This window comes from Battus philenor, unplaced genomic scaffold, assembly GCF_028537555.1.
Source record: "Battus philenor isolate CCGP_79_NKW_IND1 unplaced genomic scaffold, ilBatPhil1.0.hap1 SCAF_7, whole genome shotgun sequence".
NCBI classification, from domain to species: domain Eukaryota; kingdom Metazoa; phylum Arthropoda; class Insecta; order Lepidoptera; family Papilionidae; genus Battus; species Battus philenor.
Genome location: NW_027181737.1, coordinates 7,547,383 through 7,572,479, shown reverse-complemented (window position 1 = coordinate 7,572,479; position 25,097 = coordinate 7,547,383). Strand labels below are relative to the sequence as shown.

Genomic DNA, 25,097 nt, shown 5'->3' with positions numbered 1-25,097 from the left:
CTCTGAAAATATATAATTTTATTGTTAATGAAATTTGTAAGACCACTATCAGAAAATAGGTAATATTATTTCTGTGAATAAAAGAATACGTTTTTTAGTAAAAAAAGTAGGTTTTTTGTTTTTTTATTTATTTCGCAATATATTCAAATGATGTTTGTTATGTTATATGATTGAATATATTTTTTCTAACATTAGACGATTCAGAAATACTAATGTAATGAATTTTAATATTGGTATAATTTGTAGGCGTCGAGAATGTCTCATTTAAATGTATTTTGCAAAGATTGTTACTAATGGAGGTTTTTGAAACAAGTTATCTTAATTGGAATAAAATAATAATAATATTACTTAAGGGGGAAAAGATTATAATACAATATTGTAATTAATTAAAATGCCTTTGCCTACTAGATGGTGAAATTTACAAACAATATGAAATGTCAATTTAACATTGCGTTGGATGATAACAGGAGTGATTCCCAAGTTATTATAGATTACATTTTCTGTTTCAATTAAAAATCAAATGATTGCCAGTGTAATACAAGCCTATTAATAAATTGCTGCTCAATATTATACAATTCTGTAAAAAAATGTTATGATGGATAACTACGAGAATTGGTCTGGTCGACGAAGAGGTAATTTTTTATATTCTATAGCTTAAATTTTATTATTTTTGAATGAAGATCTGCTAATTGTTCTACTCCTTTTTATTTTAATTTAGATTACATATTACTTAAATTGCATTTCATGCATTACAGGTAAACATGGTGGCGATTTATATAGGTTAGACACTAAAAATAAATCACCAGAAGAAAATATCAAAGAAATCATACAGGTTTTATACTTAAAAAAATCATTCCACCATGATATTTCACCTACGCATAAGAATATACCTTCAGAATTAAAGCCTGGGTTAAGGAATATGCAAAAAAATGGGACAGATTCTTATAGATGTTCCTGTTTAAATGCTTTAGTTGTGTTACTATCTAAAGAAGACAGAAATAATCTAGGATTCTCAACTGATGAATTAATGACTTGGTAAGATCACATCTAAAATATTACAGAAGTTATTTAAAATTTAATAGTAATATGTTCTAAACACACATAATGTTACTACACAAAGTTTACTTTATATTTCAGACTAACTGGCTATTATTTCAAAGCTATTAGAAGCTTGAATAATTAGGTTAAATAACAGTTAATATTTATGCAATCATTATTTTATAACAAGTTTTGCTTGAAACATTAATAAAGGGTAGTTATAACCATGGTTTTATTGTAATAAATATTTTTTTAAATCAACAAGACACACATTTGAGTGCTCATTATTATTTATGTATTAGTATTATTTGTAAAACAGGAGACATGAAAAAATTATGTCAATGTAAGAACAGTTTTTGATTTATTAAATTTGATTTTATGCATTACCTTCTGTATCTTTCTCTTTATTTTGATTATCATGGATGTAGAAACTTTCAACAAACATATCAATTGTTAGCCTTTTTGCCTTTAGAATAGACAGGTCTTCTCTTTACACAAGCAGTGATATGGTATATTATTTACATAAAGTATGCACCTGCCAGGATTTGATCCTGTGACATTGCTCACAATTATGAGCCTTAGTCCTTAACATTATAATTTATCTTGTTATACACTCAAACCTGTATTTGTGCATTATTTTCTGTGCAATTCACAATTCAATCAAAATGAAATATAATTGTTGAAGTTATCAATAAAAAGAAATTGGTAGGTAGGATGTTGTGTTTCTGGCTATTGAGACAAAATGTCTAGTAAAACTACAGTTGTCACAAAAACTGTAGTTATTAAAAAAATCAACTCTTGTTTGTGAGGAAGTACCATGAAGTGCTGAAAAACATTTAAAAAAATTTACCATGAGAAAATTAAAATAGGGTTAAATGTGTATTATAATTCTGATGGTTTATGTCTAATGATATTGTTAAATTCAATATAAAGGCATGAAAATAAATAACAATTTAAAATCTTTAGATTTGCCTTTAGCAAAGTTAACCATTCTTTAACTATATTTGTTTCACTTATGCAGTTTTGTTTAATGTGTAATGACAGATTGTGCTAATTTCTTATATAATTTATACTATCATAATTGTGTAATATTGCCTTTTTATGTTGGTTTCATACATTTATTTATCAAGTTAATTATTTTTACAGCATTCGGACTAGTCTTGTGGATGAGTCTATGGTTATCAGAGCTGCAGCATTAAGAGCTTTAAGATATTTAATAAAAACTGAGAGTGATGTAGCAACATTCAACATTTTGAAATTGACACATATTGTAACAAGGTACCAAATTTTTGAGTTTTTTATTTAGTTAGCTCTCTTAAAAGTTGTTGTACCATAATTGATTAAAATTTAAATTAGATTTTAAAGATATGAGTTGTACTAGCTAATACTATTAGAAATTCTTTTTTGTTCAATATTGATGAAGTCATGAAAATATTTTAATACAACAAAAAATAATTTTATCAATTATTTTTCTTTATTAAAAAGGATGATGATGATGATTATGTTAGTACCCGAAGTAGTTTCTTTTTTATTTTAGATAAACAGCCTTCTAAAATTCTTTAAAAGTGAGCTTTGGGGAGAAAAATCACTCCCTAGTTAAAATTGTTAGTAAACAACTACTTGCATAACCAATTTTATAATCAGCATATTATAGCTTTTAATATTTTTTTGATAACTAAACCCTTCTTCGCTTTGATTGTTAATATTGCATAAAGACAATAGCAAGTATTAATGTTTGTGTCTATATGCATGTTAGTTGTGTAAATGTTTTTGTATATCAATCTTTACATTCTTTCAGTTTTTTATGTCACCTTTCAAATCAAATTACTTATTTGTGCTTTAGACAGGTTCAATCAATACTAATTTTAAGGAAAACTCTTTCAAAATAAACTTTAAAATTTTGTGGGACCTTTACCCACTTAAACTCCCTAGTTGACTATTCTCAGTGGTTTTAAATTAGTACAGACAATTTCTGTTTGTTTGATTGCATAGGTATCATAACAGACAGTTCTATGACATCAATATGATATTCAAAGTAAAATTAAATAGTTATTTAAGGTGTGGTGATTCTAAAGTATAGGTTATTTATCAATATAACTGAAAAATATGTTACTTGTGTTTTTAGGAGGAAGTAAAAAACAAGCTCTTTACTTTTTATGTTATTTATTACTGTGAAAAAATCATACAAATATCCTCTTATATATAAAATATTTCTAATGTCTTTGATTTGTGTCAGTAGTTGCTTTTATACTCCATTGCAATTATTATGTTAGATAATATGTAAATAGATTATATTTTAATGCAGTTATTTAATTAGGCAAGCTTCAGTTCAACAACAAATTCCTAAATAAATGCAGTCTATTTTATATAGATTAGCAAAAGATGATTTTGTATTCCTAATATGTTTTAAGGTCAAAGGTTAATTTTGTTTGATTGTTTGGTAAAATCAACACAGCATATTTCTAGTGGCAATTATTACTGTAAAATGTTTTAAATGCTTGTATTGTGTATAACAACTTATTTGCACAAAATACTATTAATAAATTGGTAACAGTAAATAAAATATATTTTCTCAAATATTTACAGATTTGTAGAGAATACTTCTTTTAATGTGGATTTACATAATGATTTAGGTTAGAATATGATGAATATACCAAAAATGTTTTAAGGTCTATGGATTTAATGCTACGAAATGAAGAAGAACGGGCTCAAGCTTTAAGAGTTGTTCGGCGAGTAATAGCGGTAGTAGGTGGAATCGAGCAACCTTTAAGGTGTCATAGAGCAGCTTATATTGATCCGGGCCTTCTACGATGCCTAACTGCTGTAGCTCGCGCTGGAAGTGCTGGCGATGGGACTGGAGATAGATTGTCAAGACCTGCCATTGCCACTTTAGCTGAAATTTGTTAGTAATTTCAATGTAATAACTAATACAAAAGATGTTTTTTTGTAGTATTAATATTTAATACAATCTTTTTTTAGTTTAACTATAATTGAGATGTAAAAATTTTAAATTTACATTTAATATGTAAATAAAATACGAGCTTTTTATGTCTATATTCTAACAGCTACTTATTTTAGCCTCAATTGACCTATTAGGTTTTTATAAGACTGATCTCTGGAATAAAATATGTAAAGATTTTTAATTGTACTTTTAACTTAAGAACATATAAAACAACACTAAAATTGTGAAATGTGGAGTACTTATATGAAAATGATGAGGTATTCACAAGATGTTTTATTAACTAAAAAAAAAAAAAGTTATATATGATACTCATAATTTCTTTAAAAATGGAGATAATAAAAAAAAACGTTTCTTAGTCATTCACTTTTGGTAGACTAGTCGTGGTCATGCAGTCAGATTCATGGGCGGTTTGTGAGACCCCTTACCTAATCCTGAAAAAAAAAACTTGTTATAAATACAGTTTTGAAAAATACTAGTACATAGTAAGCATTTAAAGTATAATAATAACTAAAGGAATGTGTTCATGATAGTGTGTTTTAGATCAATAAAATATTGAATATCCATATTTATGAATAATCTTTTCAGGTGTCCTTAATCCTGATCTATTCATCTCCTGTGGCGGTGTGAACGCAGTAACGCGACAATTGGCAGAATGTGCAACTCCACGCATGGCTGAAGCATTATGTGGCGTATTATTACACACTCTTAACGAGCCTACTTCACGTCGGGCTGCAAGAATTGATTTGACGTGTCTTAATTCGCCATACTGCGATTTTCATTTTAGGCCAGCCGGTACAGACACGAACAGGTAATTTTTCTATCTAGTTAACCATAGAATAAAGTTTCATTATAACAATGACGAGATAAGCCTATAACTCACCATCCATATCAAATACTTAGCGGTTTTATGCAAACAAAGGAAATATTCTAAATTTTTTCATTGTTTAAACATCCATTTAATACTTTTAATTAATTCCTCCAAGCCCAAGTAAGGAAAACAAAAGGCACGGTTATTTTAATTTAGACCAAATTTATTGTTCAATGCATATAAAATGTGAGACTTAATTGGATTGTGATATTTGTTATTCATCATCAAGTAAAATCTTCATGGCTAAATCAAAACAAATTTTTCATTTATAACATCGTTTCAGCTGTAAGAAATCAACTGCTGGACTTTCCTATAGATTTCGGAAAGAACCTGTTAGAAGCAGTCTGCATTTTGTGTCTTTTGACTTCCTTTACAAGATTATCTGTTCACTTTTTTGTGATTTTGTGATGTGCTTGCCAGTCTGTGATCTCCAATTCAAAACATTAAGACCCCTAGGAAAATGTTGTTTATTTTATTTAACTTTTTTATAACCTGTGATGTCGGACTTAATGCCTTATAGACATTCTCTACCAGTCAACCCATGGTGGTGCAGAGATACGCAGATTTTAACTGGCAGTAATTGAAAAGCTAATTATATGAATGTATACTTTATATGTTGATAGATTTTAATGTTCCACAGGGATGAACGAGAGATGCGGTTTACTTGCAGCAGACTGGCACTATTGTGTGTTCTGCGCAGTTGGCCAGGATTACTACACTTCTGTCATCCCTGTAGTAAAGGTGGGCTGCGTGCTTTAGTTGCAGCTTTGTATTTGCCAAGGTTAGAGGTCCGAGTGAGTATTATCTCAAAGTTTTATTATTATTTTTTGCTTTATATTGTTTTTAAATCTCTTCTCTATCCTTGTTGTCCTATCGATGTTTTAAACAATACATTTTCTGCCTTTGATTAAAAAAAAGATTTAGTATTAATAGTTAAGGAATGTAATATAATATCCACAATTTTTTGTTTCGTATATTGAATTCAACTACCATCTGCTGTATGTTTGATTTGTTCAAACATGAATTATTTTATTAATAAAAATTCTTTGTATGACATACATTTGCGGCAGAGTTTTTAAATCTGTGGTAATCTTTCTACATATATTACATCATTATTTTTTTTTAAATTAGCTGCTACATAAAAATAAAATCAGCGTTATGGATTTAACACGTGAAAAATTTCATTGCATGATCATTTACAATATTCATTGCTGTCACGTGACATTGGTTAGTTTTGTTTTTGAAAAGAAGAGAACAGTAACCATGGAACAGTCTAGCTTAACCAGGACATTGAGTCAGCACACTGGGCCAAACAAAGAATTGAGTATTTAACTATGGAAGATGTGAAGTTTTTTGTCCAATCTCTTTAAAGTCTGATCTTGCACCATGGCCTTTCATTTGTAATCAATAATAAAAAAAATAAAAAAAGTGCAATGTGATTGGACAGTATGCAGATATGTATAGATTTTAAAATGGGCTATTTTGAAAAACAATATGGCCATTTAAGTTTGTACTTTTTGGTATCCTAAAAAGACCTAGTATTGTGTCCTTTTTTATCTAATTATTTTCGATTTAATTTATCACATATACTTCTTAATGATATGTATAAATAAATATTTAATTTCAGAAAGCTATATTGGATTTGTTATATGAGTTAGTAGGACTACCACAACCGGAATGGACAGACGAAATTTCTGTAGCTTTGGATGCCGTGGACCCATCAGATTTTCAGGTAAATTTAATTTTATAAAAGTATTGAAACTTTTTTAAAGTTCACTTTTAATTATTCCACATGACATGCTGAGTGACGTTTTCTCTTTAAAAAATGTAAAAAAATATAAAATATTTATACCACTTTGAAACTTAACATGATTCAATCATCAATTATTTCTTTTAAATCTGTGTTATTTTTGACATCTACCCTGGTTTGCAAAGTATTATAAATATGGAGAAGAAGCAGGCAGATACTCCACAATAACACATCTTTTATTAATGTTTAACAATACTGATTTATGAATTTACACTTTTTGTCGGATATAGCCTAAAAACAAAATAATCAAGCAACATCATTGCTAAGGATTTTTGTCATTTAAATATTCGTTTATTGAATATATCTTTCTTGTCAATCTATGTATATAAACTCAAGCCAAATTCTGGTGATAAGGCAAGTAGTAATTAAGTGCAGATATTGATTAATTATATTCACGTGTTCTTGTTTTGGTAAATTATTTCTATTCAACAAAGTTCATGAATTTTATACACACTGTGATGTTGTTTCCATGACAAATCACTTTTATTTAAGTTTTATGTTTTTGTTAATTCTATTATGATTTGGCAGGAAAATGCATTGGTCTAATCATGTGCCCATAATGATTACTACATTCATCTTCAATAACCAAGTTGTCCCAATATATACATTTTTTACTTCTTATTCTGGAGGAACTAACAACTGCTTTGACCCTATTTGGATGAACAGCCTTTTTATATATTATTTTCATTAATTTCAGGATTCGTGGCGATTAAACGAAGGCTTCGTGGCAGCTGAAGGCATAGCTATCCTACCTCATCTTAGTGCAACGGGATCCGATATCATTGAAATTCATCTTGCCCTGTTACTTCAATGCTTCCTAGAGGTATTTTATTTGGCCTAATATATTTCATGTATTATAAATTAACTTTATTTACCTAAAAGTATTAACAATAACAAGGCTTTTGATAATCGTCATTTTTTCGTTCCTAAAATTTACTGAGGGTTTTGTACACAAAATACTGTACAACCAAGTATTTGTTATTAACTTTTCACTAACAAAGTACTGCACTATATTAGCTGGACAGGAATTTAATGTTTTTTCAACAGCACAGTTATATACGAGTTAAAGATGTAAGAAAAACTAGATGCGTTTTTGTAGGTACTTTTGTGAAGAGTGCGTAACTATTTATCGTTATATTTTTTGATAATCATATTCACGACGAAAATGTACAATATTCACACTTTAAATAGAAATATACGCGAATAATAAAAACATGGGCAAAACCAGTGCACCGTGCGATGGATGCATGTAAACGCCTCCTTAGCTTGTTATGACTAACCAATGAGAGAAGATTTTCTGTTCTTTTTCTGTCTTACTCTATCCAGCAAATACAGTATTGGTACGATGCTCTTAATCAGAAATACAGCAATGTTTACGGGCTATTATTTAACGGTAGACGTAGGCGCCTCAGTGGCCCTCACGCAAGGATTGTTGTAAACCAGACTTGTTATAGTTTCACCAAAATCGCTTTACCGCTACTTAGGACAAGTGTCGGTTTCATTATATCCCATGCTCTTTTCTCCTTTGTCCCCACCTCACCGCGCTTTCCAAAGGCGTGGTAGAGCGGTTTATTTAGCACTATGGTAAGTCTGTTTTATAAGAATCGTAATAATCTCATAAACAAACATCATAATTTAGAACTGCCATGATATAAATTAGTTTAAATATTTTTTTGGTTTTACTAATGCAACTGAGTTTGTTCCTATTAATTTATGTATTCTAATTTCAGGCTGGTCTTCTAGACGGATTAGCTGAAGTAATAGTGACAAGTGATACCTTTATATCGGTCCGTGCAACTGTATTATTAGGTCAACTTCTGCATTTAATACACCTATTTCTACCTCCTCAAATATGTAATATAACGCCCGCTTTACCTTCTCTGATGTCGCAAGCGTCGGCGGGAAAGCCACAGGCCTTGGCGGCCGTTGCTGCTTTACGAAGGCTCCATTCCATGTTGGAAGCTCGACCCGCAAGTAATAGCTTGTTTTTGGATCATATTATACAATACTGTAGCGGTGCATTTAGAGTTCAAATTGAAGATACGACAAAGAGCAGAAAAGAGAAAGATAATGCCAATATGGCGAAGCCTTATCATGAACTTTTAATTCATAAAGAAAGCAGTATTGAGTTCCTTAACGAGTCAGACAATGAAAGCGAACCGAAACAAAGGCATAGTGTCGGTTCGCGCGCTGACGTGGGCAGTAGGAATGTTAGTGCCTTAGTGAAAAGTAAAAGCGTCAGTTCCCGGAGCAGTTCCGCTGTAGGTAAAGTATCAAAATCTGCCAAGTTCTTCAGTCTATTCGAACGTGATAGCGATAGTTGGATTCGATCTACTTTGGTCATGCAAAGTAAGGATGGCAACACTTGGGATTGGGAAATCATTAGAACGATATTAAAGGTATATATATATATTAACTTAAGATATATGCACCCAGTTCTTTTTTTACACAGCATATACGATCATTAGAAAATCGTGTAAAAATATATTTTATTTCAAAACGTTTATTTGAAAAATTTATAATATTTTTCCAAGAAACTTTGCAAAAGAAGTTTTAATGAAAATCATTAACCACCAACATTTTATAACAAAAAAAAATTGTGTACAGAAAAAATACAATCCAGAAATACAAAGTGATTAAAAAAAAAAAAACAAAATCAATTTGCAACTTCTCATCGCTACTTGTTAACAATCATGTACATTTTTGACGAACTGGACCAAAAATGCTATAATGATTTAAAACATCAGACATGTCTAGCAACTGTTTGATTTGAGGAATGTTCATAATGGCTGTTTAGTAGCAGACTGTTTTTTTTGGTTTCTCAAATTACTAATGTAATGATGATAACATTGAATTTTAATGCTCGCTCCAGAATTAAAAAATATTTTCAGGGATACGTGCTAGAATAAAAAATCATGAAAAAAAGTCTTATTCTTATTGAGGAACCGCGTTATTTCAAAATCGTGTATTAAGTCTGTTTAAAAAAAAGAGTTGAGTGCATGCATTATTTTAAATAACATTTATTATAATTGGAATTTAAATTTCAAATATAATTTACAGGAAACAGATGGTACACCATTGTTAAATTTAAATGACAGTGGACATAAAGCTTGGGCGAACCGGATAATTAACTATCTGAAACCTTCTTCCAATAAATATTCTCATACAGATCTTTCAACTACATGTAACGGACATTCTGCAACCAGGGCTGGTTGTCAATTAATCAGACATTTGTTGCGGCACAGCGACGTGAGTATATATATTTAAATGAAAATTCAGTGAGATTTCTAAATGATTAAATAATTATTAATTGTTACATATGTATATAATTAAAATTTGTAGTTTTATATTTCAATTTTATATCACTTTAAAACTGTTGAAAATTATGCATTCTGAGGAATTCATGACATTCATTGCTTATATTTTATATCGATACTAGCTGATCCCGCAAACGTTGTTTTGCAAAAAAAATTGATATTTTAATTTACAAATAAAAAATAAGGGTTGAGCGTGGAGGGGTGAAAATTTATGGTTGTATGTATTCTTGTATGCTGTATCATTAAAAAATAAAAACAAAAAATTTCGTTAAAAAAATATTTTTTTTTTAAGTGTGAACAACCTTTATCACTTAGGGGTATAGAAAATAGATAGTAGCCGATTCGCAGACCTACTGAATACGCATATTAAATTTGGTAAAAATCAGTCAAGCCGTTTCAGAGGAGTTCAAGTTCGAACACCGTGACACGAGAATTTTATATATAATAATTTTAGATACAGCGAACGTATTTTTTATGTAGTTACGATTAATTTCACCAGTACGATTATTATTTATGAGGTATTTCATGTTCATGTTAAAAGTTAAAGATAACAAAAAGTCTGCTGAGGGTTTACTTAATTGCTTACATACACTTAAAACGTTTATTGCCAGATCTAAAATAATCTGTGAATTATGAAAACTAATTATGTTTCAATGTAGCTTCAAAAACAATTTTTTTTATTTTTTTTAGTCTGATTCGCAAAAGATGTTAGAAGAACTATTTAAGGATGTGAGTCGTCAAATCGAAGCCATTGAGACCGGCAGAAAGGCTCACGAATGCCTTTTCAGCCCCCAACATATGTGCAACACTATGTGTCAGATGTATTTCTTGTTTATTGGGCAACTTTGTCACTCACACAGTGGGTTAAAATTGTTTAAACAAACAGGACTTTATGATAAGTGAGTAATTTTTATCTATCAATTATCTTTCATCGATATATATTATAATAAAATTAATTATAATAAAATGGTAGTTCATGCTATACTGAAACAATCAAAAATGATCATTAAGACCGAATGATCATCTATTAGAGAGCTGCATATGTGTATCTACTCCACCGATTCCCACTTATATTAATCATCTTGTATCGAAAAAATTGCCATACTTGTTATTACAAATTTTTAGTATTTTACTTTATTTTATTTTTCTGTTCTTCTCTTGATTGTTTTTATATTTTGCATTAAAATTTGTATGTGAAATCTCTATACTTTAAACTGTATTTTTTATTTTAATGTTTATAATAAATAAAGTAAATATAAACATTAGATACGTCACTAGTATTCATTAGTTGATTCCAAATATTACATATGGATGATTACATTTTATAGTCAAATATATATACTTGTGTATTTCTTCTCGCCTATTTTGATTACATGTTAATTACTAATTTCACAGTCTTCTTGAACTTTCCACAAAGACCCATCACAGCTGTTACGTGAAGTTAGTAATATCAAGCCTAGATTACTCAATGGACTCAAGCCCTCGTGATATTTTGGCTAAAACATTAACTTGTAACATACAAGCATCGAGATTGTATGCGACACAATTCCTGAACGTTCTTTTACGAGCGTCTAGAAACTCTCGGGACCTCGTCAGAAAGAAATCGAAACTAAAAAAGAATTATACACAAGAACAATGGAAGCATGTTTATAGAGACGACGGTGATAACGCCAATGCGGTAGACATGGACACTTGGATATTACAAATGTTGGTCAGACAAGTTAAAGATGAGTCTAAAAAGGTTGTGAAGTGTGCATTGTCTATTTTAGAGGAAGCATATAGCGTACCGGTAATGTTACCTTTTTTAATCTTTTAATTTTAACGATTTTAACATTAAATATATCTCAAACATATTATAAAATTATCATGAAGATAAAAAATATTAAACTGAATTAAAAAAAATACATGCGAACGAAAACTAGTATTACTTATAGATGTTTCACCTGAAATAACCGTTTTGAAGATTGATACCAAGTCGATAGCTTTATGCGTGGACATGCTAGACTATTATGTCCGGACATGCTAGACTATTATCCATGTTATTTAGTTCATGTTATTTAGAAAATTATCAGTTACTAAACCTTTCATGTGCTTAAGATGTGGAACCGCGGTGTAAAAATACCCTTATGTGCTCCAACGTAAAGCCACCAATTGAACAAATCTTTGTAAATTATTTTTTGTCTATATTGTTTTACTTTACTTTGTATCGGAAAGGTACGAATCCTCACAGGAAAGATAAGGAAAACTGTTTCATTCCGTTGATGAATGGGATTGGTGGTGTATGAATCTCACCATCACAGTTATTACGGGCGTAGCCCAAGCACATGAAAGGTTATCGTTATTAGCTTAGTGCACCTTATAGACCGATGACATCGTTAAGATTGTCGGAAGACAATGTCCAACAGTGGACATTTTATGACTGAAATAATGATTACACTTTATTATTTAGGGTTTGTTACACCATTTATTTGAGGCTTGGTTTCACTCAGTTTGTTTTATTCCGCCACAATAAAGCGGATGTACTGCAGCGCATGAGCAGTGGTAGCCCATCGCTAGTGGACCGAGACTTGCGATCGTAGGTCGGGGTTCGATTCACGGGATACAATCGTGTATAATTCTGACTTTCTGCGTAAATTACATATAGTATTGCCACTGCTCACAAATAAGTTTCCAGTGGTTGGGCAGCAGCGTCCTTTGCGTACCACAGTAACATATTGCATACGCCAACCCGTTTATCAAACGGGGCGATTATGGTATATATCCTATGTTTGGAGAAGGCCTATGTCTTGCAATGGGCGTCTATGGGGTGAAACGACTGCAGAGCATAAACTTCTATAAAAACTATTTAAACATTAAACTATGAATTTAAATATTTTGTAGGTATTCTTGGAAAAACTAATGACATTGAAAGATACTCTCGGTCAGAACTGTCGACTGGATAAGAACGCTGATCCATCCTCATTGGATTTTTCATCCGTCGGTGACAGAGGATATCTGTTATGGCTTGGGTTGGAAGTTGCTGCGAGCGCTCAGGTCGCTGACGCCAAATCTATCTTCTTTCTCAAAAAACATCTAGACTTTTGGACCAAATCCTATAATTACAGGTAAATTATTTACTATCAAGTCTTAATAAACTAACTTAAGTAAGAATTTCTCGCAGCAGATTTACTTAGTTTAAAACAACGGATTAATAATTTTAGCTATAAAAATTCGGGATCAAAAAGGATAAGAAACGAAGGTCAACGAAGGAAAAGTCAACTAAAAAAGATTGTGTTATTCTTCGTAGGGCCGGTAGGTCTCGTGGTGGTAAGAACAACACGAAGTCCAAAGTCGAAGTGTGTTTTTTTATTCGAGCTCCGCCCGTATTCATATCGATGTTAATAAAGAATTTTATTTCTGTGGAATTCCCCGTTTTCGATGCGCCACTGACGATGACGTAATGTTTCCCCTATAAGAAAAATAGATGGGTATAGGTGACACGCACACACAATAGAAATAAAATAATAGAATAAATGAATAGTATTGTATAAACACTTACGGTACATTTGCAATAAGAATGCAGTGAATCGCCATCCGCCGGCCTAGTCACGTCTCGTAACCAATCAAATTATTTCTAATTAGAAAGACAATTTCTCAATGACCAGTTGGTGGCATACTTGAGAATACATGGATAATTTGCGTTCGCTAAAATAATATAATATTAGGGAATTGATGGTTTACTGCAATCTTAACTTGAATGTAGTTTAGGTCGCAGACTCTTTGTATTGCTACAATAATGCAACATGGATAAAGCAGTCAACTATTTTTACATGATAATTTGGTTTTATTTAAAAACGTAGAACTTTTTATAAAGATGTGTTTAATGAAGATAATTGTTATTAGATACGTGCGGCTAGTAGAGGCGGGTGTTCACGAGGCGTTGACTTTGTGCGAGGGTGCCCGCAGACCGCGTACTGCGCGTCGCTCTGCCCGCCCCCCACCTCATCTGCTGGCCGCAATCGCCGCGCTAGCGCCCGCTACTGGTCAAAACAACGTCGCCGCAATACAAACACGTACTCTACTCGCCACAGCTCTGGCCACGCACTATAAGGTAAACGCTATTAATCACTTGACATACAGCTCAATTGCAAGGGCGTTCGTTGCTTGGGCACATTTACCCGAAAAACATTCCTAAGACAAATAATCAATATCCTTAAAGGTTCCAGTAAGCGAAACATAACATTTGATGAGAAATGACAGTGTAAAGCTTGTCTTGTTCCATTGCATATCTCTAAATTTTTTTAAAGATTTCATGCCATGTGAGCTACCAATATTTTTTTATAATACTGAATTATTGTAAATAAACACTATACTATATGAACTTTATTTTTAATCTTATGTAGCAATGTAAGTTTGAACATAAAACGAACTGATTCTAAGCTTGTTCCTGAGTAACCACTGGTGCACTAGGCAAGCAAAATTAAATGGTATCCTTCAAATATGTCAATGCACATTTTATTTTTTATGTCAAGGGAATAGTTATGTTGTTGTTATTGTATCTCTACGTTGTAATTACTAATGGGATAAGTTAATTCAGTCATGTAAAAACAATATAGTCAGTATTGTGTATTTATTTAAATACTAATTTCAGATATTGCAAGCAAAGAAATGCGCATCAGAACAGGAGATAGTGGATCTGAAGGCATCGCTTTGGGCGGTTGGCAACACTGCGCTCACAAATCAAGGGTTGCACCAATTGATGAATCTAAGTAACAATTTATTGGAGGAATCAGTGCCGGTTCATATAGTTCGGTTAGCTAAGTACAGTCCAGTTTATTCCGTGCGGGCCACAGCTTTCTACGTACTGGGTCTTTTTGGAAGTACATATGAAGGAGCTAATCTGTTGGCGGATTTGGGTCAGTATCGCTTAATTTATTTATTCATGTAATTATCATTGTAGTGTATTAAACATACGAGTAAATAGGATTTATACAATGATCGGTTCTAGGTGTAAAAGCTTTAAAGAAGTGAGTCAATTGATACCTTAAATGGTTTCAGAAATAATAACCTTCGTCAGACACTTTCATATTAAAGGCATCGAAACACGCTGGACACAGTACATTCACCCCTTTAAAGGCGATGGGTAGCAAAGTGTGTTATAATCTCAACATAACGGCCTAACATGTTTCTGTCGTTAATATATTTTTAATAATTATCAATACAAGCATTTTAAATTACATAATGTCAATCGTTCTAGACAAGGCTTTCTCGGCCTCCTTTCGTTCATGTGAGCTCATAATCCGGTGAAATAAATAATAAAACAGCGCCAGCCGAGATTTGTGAGGAACCCTGCGGGCACACACTGCCGGCCAAAACTTTATAAGAACATCAAAATAGAAAAATCGAATAAACCTCAGAATAAAATGCTTAATTATTAATAAAACAATTAAATACTAATACATAAAAAACAAGAAACTTCTATTATTTGTTTTAAAAAATGACGTTCATATTTTAAATAATGCTACTGAAATAAACCCAAGTTTAATGAATTCTGTAACGTTCTTTACTCGTCTCGGCTAACGAGCATTCTATTTATCGATTGTATTTGATGAAATATTATTCAAGCTTTCTTAACGATTTGGAATAACAGTCTCGCTCATGTTTCTGTCAAGGCCAAACAAGCGCTCAATCGGTCTGTGATCCGGGTTCTGTGTGTTAAAACACCCCTTTCTGTTTCTCTATGTTCTCAATATCTCCTGCATTTTGAACATTGTTTCTCTTCGAATTCTAAACAGTATTTACGAAATCGTAATTATATATATATATATATATATATAGTTCTTACCATATGTACTTTTAAAATATTTTGCTGGTGTCAATGATTTTTACTAGTGGCCGCGAGTTAGTTAGCGGTTTAGTCACTGTAAAGAAGTTGAAGCTCCTTTCGTTGAGGATTGAGTTGGCACTTACGTCAACGGGAGAACAGCAAAACGAAATATATAAATGTGACCTAATTCACAAATTAAACTACGTTAGATCTAATAAACCTAACGGAATAATATATAAAATATAATCATTAAATAATTTTCTTCGTGGAGGTTTTCTAGTTGGGCACAAGCACGGCGAATATATCTGCTGCCAACGTTTAATACGTGAGCATTGCTGGCATCGTAGTGCAATTATTAAGCTAGTACAATTAAGAAAAGTTTAACGTTATTTATTAATATGAAACAAAAACTTTTAGGTTGGATATGCGTAAGGCATACTCGACATGATCAATTTCCTATAATACCAGACGAAAGCTACCCGCTGTACAGCGACCCCGCTAGGAATGCTAACTACTATATAACGTCTCCGGAACGCCGCTACAATGCATACGAGATCGACCTAAGCGAGCACTCCGATCATACAGACCAGAGTACCGCTGAGAGCATACATTCGGACAGCACGAAGCTCGGCAGCAAGACGTTGGTAGACCAAGATGTAGTTGATCATAAAATATCTTACACCGAGAGTCGACGCGAAGCAAACAAAAGGAAGTCTCATACGTTGCCAACGCAAGGATGTTCTAACTTGCACGATCGTCCTGCTTTGACAGAATCAAGGACAGTGGATATTTTAAGGGATTGCTCCAGTTACGAACGCTCAGGGCCACATCGATTTCATATTGAAAATAGATTATTACTGGGAAGGATGAATTCTTTGGATCATGCCCATGAGGGTAGGGTCAGAAATACTAGTGAATCGAGCACCAGCGGTGTCAGTAGCTGTGACTCGGGCAAATACGCGATTCCGTAAGTTGTATTTTTTTTAGTTTTATAACTTCATTGTTTAACAAAAATTATACATTATTATAAATAGATTTTACAAAATACAGGTAGAACCTAAATATACAAACAGACATTAAGTACAAGTTGACTGCTAAAACTGAACTTTTTTATTGAACTCGATATTATTTCTTAACAATATTTTATTATTATATCGTTTTTACCTCCAGTATTTATATAATGTTATATGACGGCAACAGAGATTTTGGCATCAAAATTGTTGAGACATGGTATTGTTATTAAAGTATACATTAATATTAGAATAAGGCTGTAGAAAATCGCAAATAAAAATATAATTAATATGTTTTTAGTGATAGAATATTGACGCTTAGCCCGATACCGAGTTCCTCTAGTCTATACGGTATGAAAAGCAGCAGCAGCTCTCATCGGCCCAGGCTCTCTGAGTCTCAACGACGAACATCCACTTCAAGTAAATTAATCTTTTTTTTATTTTGTATTAAATAATTTAGTAAATAATTACATTGTGACAAATGTAGCTTTTAAACGTTTCTTGTAGAGTACTATAGTTACCCGTATATATGAATAAATTTTATATTATTTGTAATTCAGATGTGTGTATGCGTTCAATTTGTGGTATAAAGAAATAGAACATATTTATTTTATATTATGGTGAATCCTTCGGGAGTGAACCATTTCATTGTTTATTAAAGTAAAATCATGTAATCTTACTATTAACATGTTACGTCATATATTTTAATTTACAGGTTTTTCGACTTGTGAAGTGGCAAGCTCTCCCCCTACACAAATGGACATGTCTGGTTATGCTACATTAAAATCTATAAACAAGCATCGAAGGTGAGCCTAAAGTCAGTTATTATAATAAAAGTCTGCGAAGATTTAACGTAATCAGTTAAAGCTTAATAATAATATTTAATTTATTATTTATTATATATATTAGGAGGACACGAAAGTAATGTCGCTTTCTTTTGTTAAATTCACACGATTATATTTTTAATAAGTTCATATTTATAATTAACAATATATTCACTTACGTTATCTACAATCCTTTGCCATCTAGTATACAAATTTTCAATGCCGGAGCGGTCAAAATCAATCGGTTTTTCTGTAAAATATGCCGACAGAAACGATTCCCTTCCGGTCCCCTTAATATAATCAAATAACATCGATCGGCCTGACTTCACTCACAAATCAGAATGCATAAGTAATGAGTGGCAGTTTAAGTCGAGGATCGCTCTTAGAGGTCCGGTTCTGCAACAATGCTACTGAAGGAAATTTAGAATGAATGAGAATGTTAGATTAAGTGATGAAAGTTAGAAGACCGAATGAACGATAATGTGAAGAATGGAAGAAGAGAGCGAAAAAAAAAACGTGAAAAATTCATTAAAAAAGTAAAAATTCCTTTTGCACAATAATCGTAAAGGGGGTCCCTAAAACAGGAGTTATTAAAAAAACATAATGCTTCCGAAACCGTTAACTAAGTGGAGTGGGGGAAAGGAGTAGTTTTAGGTGCGACGCGACAAGGCGAGTATTGGCCGACCCGTCCTACCAGTCCGCCTGCAACGCTTGTGATGGCTGCGCTCACTTTTTTTTCGCCGCAGTTTCCTAAGGTGTGGTACAGCTATTTAGGTAGCACTTAATGTCCTTAGCCGGCGATTTCGGGGAGTCCTGGTTTTTAGTTACTAAACAATCGGTTGGGCCTTTCACGTTGTCATCGTAAACACAGATTGAATTTAACATTAGAAATTCAAGTTAAAGCCAAAACGACAAAGAAACTTAATTGAATAGTTAAAGTGAATTAAAATAAAAAACATTCTATTTCTACCAGGCCTCATTTATCTGAGAGCGCTGCCTCAGGTTCGAGCGACGTGGACGACTTGAATTGGATTTTATTAGATTCAAATCGACGATCTAAAGCGTTCTCATCTTTACGCGACCGAGCGAAATCAACAAGGGAGAGGATGAATAAACTGAGGTAAAGAAGTTAAACCCTTTACCTACCACTAAGATATATATATATATATATATATATATATATATATATATATATATACATACATATCTATCTATCTATCTATCTATCTATCTGTCTATATATATACTATAAATCTTGATTATTTTGGTCATTTCCACTGATTGTTGAATTTTTGTTATATGTAACTAACATGAGAGATTTATACATCAAACATTGATAAATTTCATTCAAAAGAGCAACTGTTGACTTTCTCGTCGGCTTTTTTCATCAGACCAACATTCTGATCCGGTGGTAGTTTACACACAAACTTACACTGACCTTATATAAAGTAACAATAATCGAAGATTCCAAAGTGCGTGTCAAAGCCTTCTTGAATAATGATATTTTGAATTTGACCGGAATAGTATTATTGGTAATGTTGGGCATATTATAATCTGAAGTACTTGCTACAATTTAACAAAACTCAAAAATTATGAATGCATTACAATTATATACAGTGTCACCTGTAGCGAGAGTAGATAAATTTGCTTCAATCAAAAATATATATATCTTATAAAGTTCAAATATACCTTACGTTATAAGTAGTACTTTATCCTGCCTATAATATCAAACTTGTAAATGCGTCACCAAACTGAGTTCCACACATTTCGATCAACTAAAAACTCTTAAATGCCATAATAACATTTATATAATAATTTATTTATTTATTAGGTCTGAGATATCTTGTGGAACTTAGCTATATATGTGTACACGCATACTTATCTTTATGTTAAACTAATTCGCAGCCTCTTAGAGTACGACTGGAAGCCGCTACCGCTGTGCGACGGAGCGCGCTGTTCCTCCCCGCCGGTCCCTCGCGGCCCGCACCGCGTCCCACTCGCGCCCGCCGCCGCGGCACCGGCACATGTCTCTCATACCATGCAAATCTCTAATGTTCCACACCCACCGCCCTACATCGGCATCTGTCTGCCGAGAGACCTTAAAGAGCTCTTTCCCAGGCAAGTGTAGTCTTATGTAATATTTACCACATTCAAATGCTGCACCGTCTTGAGACCGAGACGAATATTCTAGTTTTTGGACGACAATAAGATGTAAGATAAACACTGAACACCGACAACATGTCCATTCGATAACCAACCGATCTTGTCAAAGCAAAAATGTAAGCCTATAATAAAAAAAAATAATAAATACCTGTACCTGTAATAGTTGACGAAAGGGTGATGGAAGTGAGGCGACGCATGAAAGGTAAATTAGTATGGTAAGGAATGCTAGAAAAATTGTAGAACGTAAGATGAATAAGGAAAAATGAAACGCGGATGAAAGATGAGAAAAGAAATTAAAGATTATGTGAAAAACTTAATAAGATGGTAATGCCCTGTCCCATAAATATGATAGGGGAAACTGAGAGGCCCCCAAGGCCATTAAAAAAATAGTCTTGTCGGAAACGAAGTCGGGTCATATATGGCAGGGGCTTCACAGTTGATAGAACCGTTGTTGGAGTTTCTTCCGCCACTTCTCCTAACGTTAACGCTTTCCGAGGTGGTAGTCGTGATATTACCTAGGCTATAGCTACCGACAAAGACGACGGGCTGAACCCCTTTCGAAGGCCCTTGTGTCGGGTCGGGGCACTTAAACCTGGTCACTCCATAAAGCATCCGCCAAACCGATCGAAGAGCTCAGCGACTGACCGATCCGGTGAAATAGTAACCCTTGCTCTTTCCTACCCCAAAATGGGTTAGGCGCCCTCAGCATCCGCCCATCTCGAATCCGCGGAATCTGGAAATGCCATTAAGGCAACAGAACCCAGCTTAAAAAACATTTCTTCATAATTACATTAGGATCATAGTTCGTTCGCGTTAAAAACCAAATCGTTGTCAGCAGGTGCGTTCGAAGGTATGCAACAGGTGTCACTTGACGTTCTAGTTAGATACGATTTTATTGATTAACTATATTGATAGGTCGGCACATAATATTGATTATCTGCATACTCAACTTATTCTTTTCGTTCGTTCGTTCGTCGTTTTTCGTCGTTTATTCGGTGTTAACTGCGAACGAACTGTTCTTATGTTATCTTATTTTTATCTTATTTATTTTTGGGGAAGGCCGATGCTCTGTGGTAAGCGCCTATTGGCTGATATTATGGTATACTATATAGATATACTAACTATATAAATATCACCGTTAAATGAAAAAGATTGATCAAGACGTAGAGAAAGTTATTTGTTTTATTTATTTATTTATACACTTTTTATACATTTTTGTTTAAATTTAAGTTTATTGTTGTTGCTGAATGCTTTTATGTCATTCTCTAATTTTTGATTACATGCAGGGAGAACAATGATAAAGAGGAAGGTATCGATAACAGGGGTGCACAGTTTGTACGGAGCCGCGCTAATCTGTTTCCCGCCGAGTCCGTCAGCGCTGAAAATAAGTCAAAAGTTACACCGGAGCATACGATTTCACAAAAAGGTAATTTTTTTTAATCAAAATAAATGTTTTAAGTTATCACCTTATCAATACATTTGTGGCAAACTGTAAATAAGAATAAAGTTACAAGTTGAATTTTAACTTTATATTTAACGATTTTTTATTATGTTATGTAAGGCAGTCTTAGTATTGTTGCCATTACTTTATTTGAATGTTTGCTTAACTCTCTAAACATTTCGTAACTTGAGTAATTTAAATTTCTCACAGTATAAGTAATATCTCGTAGCCCCATAGTATGAGACTTAATAAAATCATCACTGATGTGGTGATGTACACTTTGTCATTTTGGCAATTGTAAGAATCTTCGGTATCGATTTTTTTTTTATTTGTAAACAGAAGGTCACGATGCCTGCTTTTGATGTACTATTTCAACAATGCTCTGGCTTTTTTTACCTTAATATTAATCAGCAGGAGCAGGTGGTCAGTTTTTTTTTGTAAGCCTTCAGTTCCAGGTCCTCATTAATTACGTTTTTCACGGTTTTCTTACTTAAACCCGTTTGACGAGCTAATAGATTCTGATCGCAGATAGTATTTCTTCACTTCGAGCCTTACCAGCTTTGATAACTGTTAACACCAAGATCGAGTCCGGCCAACGCTCATCTTGTCATTGACGCTTGAGACTTCGTTGTAACTCTTCATAGTGTGGTAGACAAATCTTTGCGTGATAATTAATTTTTAAGCAAGTTTAAAATCATCGTCGGCGAGTAACCACAGCTGTGTAAAGCTAAAGTGTAAATTACTGCTACTAGGTCCCTGTTAAGCATACTCTTCATAATAGAAAAAAAAGAAATTCCATCTTATTTCAGTATTTTAGGACCAGCTATGTATATTATTATTAATATTGCTATTGTTTATATTAAGTATTAACAATACTATCGCTTATTTTTAGAATTCAACACTGCAACATCGCTAACTTCAATAGCGCAAACGACAGAAAATAAAGTTACAACTGCAACTAGTAATGTTGATGCCAATATCAATGTTGTGGTACAAGACACAAATATTAAAACTACCAAGGAGCATGTGGACTCCGCTGTAGAAATAAATGTTACAAATACCGTTTCGATAGAAGATGACGTAACTAAATTGAAAAGTCTTGGAAAAATTCCATGCGTAGAAAATGTTAGACAAGATGTACAAAATCCAACAATAATAGACATCATGAAGGTAACGTCACCTGAGATGAAAACTGATAAGAGTGTTGCGGAAGGTGGGAGAACCAAGACTGTTATCAATTTGCCCGATGCAACCGAAAGAAAAGTCACAACTCCTGAGAGCACTGCACCTAAATATACGCTCGATTTGACGTGTCCCACTGAATTAACAATGTCACCGGAAAAGCTTAGCGTTCGCACGGGATTTAGTTTTCGTTGGAGGCATTCGACTAACGATTGTTTGGCATGTGTACGAACGCGTCCTCCGTCTTCGCACGAGCTACGTGAAGCATTTTTTGCCGGTAAGCTCTAACTTCTGGATTATCAGGATTAATATAATGCAACCGAAACAGCTGTTACTCGTCTTGGGAAAGCAAGGCGGATGAAAAAAGAAATTGGGACGACAAGAGCGGTCGAAACTCCCTCCCGTCTCACTACTCGCATGTACCTAAGGCGCGGGACAGCGGTTTCGGTAATGCTATAAGAAAGCATGAGAAGAGAATGGAAAAGTATTAGTAAAGTGTATGGAAGAAACGTTTATGAGTTAATAGTTTGCTTTGTTACACATTTAATGTAATTTTAAACTGTATGGCCTTTTTTTGTAGAAATTTAATGTCACAATTTATTTTTAGCCATGGAAAGTTCTGGAAGCGGGAAAACAATTGAAGCACGAAGTAGAGCCGGTAGCCTGGCCAGTGAGACATTATCTCCTCAGGCAGAAGTATTATATCATGTGCATTTTATGTCTAATCCTATACATCTAAGACAGGTAAGTTTTGCTAAGTATTTTGCCCGATAGAGAATTAATTTTTGCTTAGGATTTAAACATTAGAAACATTTTATTCATAATATTAATGTCTTATTTAAATTGTAATATCTGAGAACGAAGGTCTTTGGCGAGTGTGTTTTACCTGTGATGACTTGGATTACGTAGTCATTTACAAAGGGCCTTATAAAATGCTCAAGTTGACTCAGAGAGCATTGAAGTGCGCTATGATCGGAATGAAATGGGGAGATCCACAGAAGAATCGCAAACAAGTTTCCGGAGGATAAGCAGCATCGTCCTCTGCCACTCACTGCGATCGCCTACACGCCTGACGAGCGTGGCGATTAAGATATATCCCCTATAGATATTTTTGAGGGAGACCCTATGTCTCGCAGTGGGTGTCTATAGGCTAAAACGAGCATGATTGATATGAAAAATTAAAGCCTCCGACGTAGTTCGAAGTATTGCTCTTCTGAAATGGGCAACGCACATCGTTCGTGCACCTGACGACCACTAGAGCCGAAAGATTTTCAAGTAGCGAGCCGATATACACGGTATTAGCAAACCTAGAGAGAAGACTGGGTGCACCGGTAACGTATTCAAGGTCACGGGAAGTCGGGCAAACGCAGATATCTACCGGCTGATATGAAGATGATGAGGATTTAAAATGTACTATGCATTAAAATATTAATGAATACCTGTGTTATAATAATTTAGTTAACAATAAAAACTTTTTCTTTTCAGGCTCGTTCCACGTTGATTTCTTTAAAACAACGGTATCCAGAGGTTTTCCGCAGTCCTTGTGTTTACTCCGATGTGTGCGCTCTTTTAGCGAAAGATACATATATGTTGTGTGCGAGGCGTTTCTTACAAGAACTATTCCTAGATGTTAGTTTTGAGTGCTTCATCAACGAACCGGCTAAAGTCCTTTCTCGACACGGCACAGTCTTATCACCTACACTAGTGAAACAATAGTATACAAAACAATTTTGATGTATATAGATTAAGATTGTGTAGATGCAGAACTTGTTCGTTCAAAACTCGCTAGCCAGCTTTGTCATTTAAAAAAACGCTTTGTTGAAACTGTCATAAAGTAAATAAATTTAAGTCTTCGACTTTACTCTGCATGGTATAAATTTTAAACAAGTTAAGATATATAATAAATATAACAAATAAAACTGATAACTGATGGAATGAAAAATTCTTATTTTGGGATGTCCTGTAATGTTTCAGTTAATCGTTTTAAACCTAAAGTTGATAATTTACAATGGTAGCAGAGCCACCCTCATAAAACTAATTTGTCTTTTACGCTGGCAGTTTTGTTTAAATTTTTATTTAGGTTTATAGTGCTGTAGTAATACACTGATGAATACAAAAACAATGTAAAGTACCGAATGCTGTAAGAACAAAATTTAGATTTACAATACAATAATTGAATTTCATCATTCTCTTTGATGATTTGATTTTATTCTCATTCATTCTCATGGATGATTTTATTAAAAACAGATTTTTAACATTTACGTAAAAATATTAGAATACTGTCTTAATTATATTGCAATAATAATAGACTGCTCTATTGAAATTTTATTTATTTCACTAAGCTAATATAAAAAGTGAGTGTAAGTCCAAAATAATTTCTTTTTGTGATATAACCTGACACTGCCCACAGTTTAACTAGTTATCAAATTTGTTCCTAAGATTTCCTCATGTTTTCCAGACATATTTGTTAATCCCCCAATTAAAAATAAAAAGCTTTATTGACCTCAATGTAATTTTTATTATAGTTAACTATAGCAATATTTAGGCTGCTAACAAATTTTCTCATTTCTTCAACATTATGATTATAAGCATAAATTTAACTGTAGTTTTGGTTTAAGTCGTGTCTTATACACTGTTCCTTGAAAAAGATGTCATTATTTTATATTTCTTAGAGTT

General features: G+C 33.1%; 1 protein-coding gene across 1 annotated transcript; it reads left to right on the top strand.

Moving 5' to 3' along the window:
- The first annotated feature begins 407 nt into the window (after positions 1 to 407).
- rictor (rapamycin-insensitive companion of Tor) lies at positions 408 to 24,654 on the top strand. The gene is made up of 24 exons (XM_068774181.1): positions 408 to 632; positions 756 to 1,035; positions 2,185 to 2,316; positions 3,708 to 3,940; positions 4,586 to 4,808; positions 5,509 to 5,662; positions 6,496 to 6,600; positions 7,376 to 7,501; positions 8,409 to 9,077; positions 9,739 to 9,927; positions 10,686 to 10,894; positions 11,391 to 11,784; positions 12,876 to 13,099; positions 13,878 to 14,085; positions 14,626 to 14,890; positions 16,219 to 16,768; positions 17,113 to 17,231; positions 17,527 to 17,617; positions 18,609 to 18,755; positions 19,541 to 19,753; positions 21,085 to 21,224; positions 22,132 to 22,698; positions 23,029 to 23,165; positions 23,907 to 24,654. Exons 1-24 carry the CDS (start codon positions 593 to 595, stop codon positions 24,135 to 24,137), a joined length of 5,646 nt encoding a protein of 1,881 aa, XP_068630282.1. The 5' UTR covers positions 408 to 592; the 3' UTR covers positions 24,138 to 24,654.
- The last annotated feature ends 443 nt before the right edge of the window (positions 24,655 to 25,097 follow it).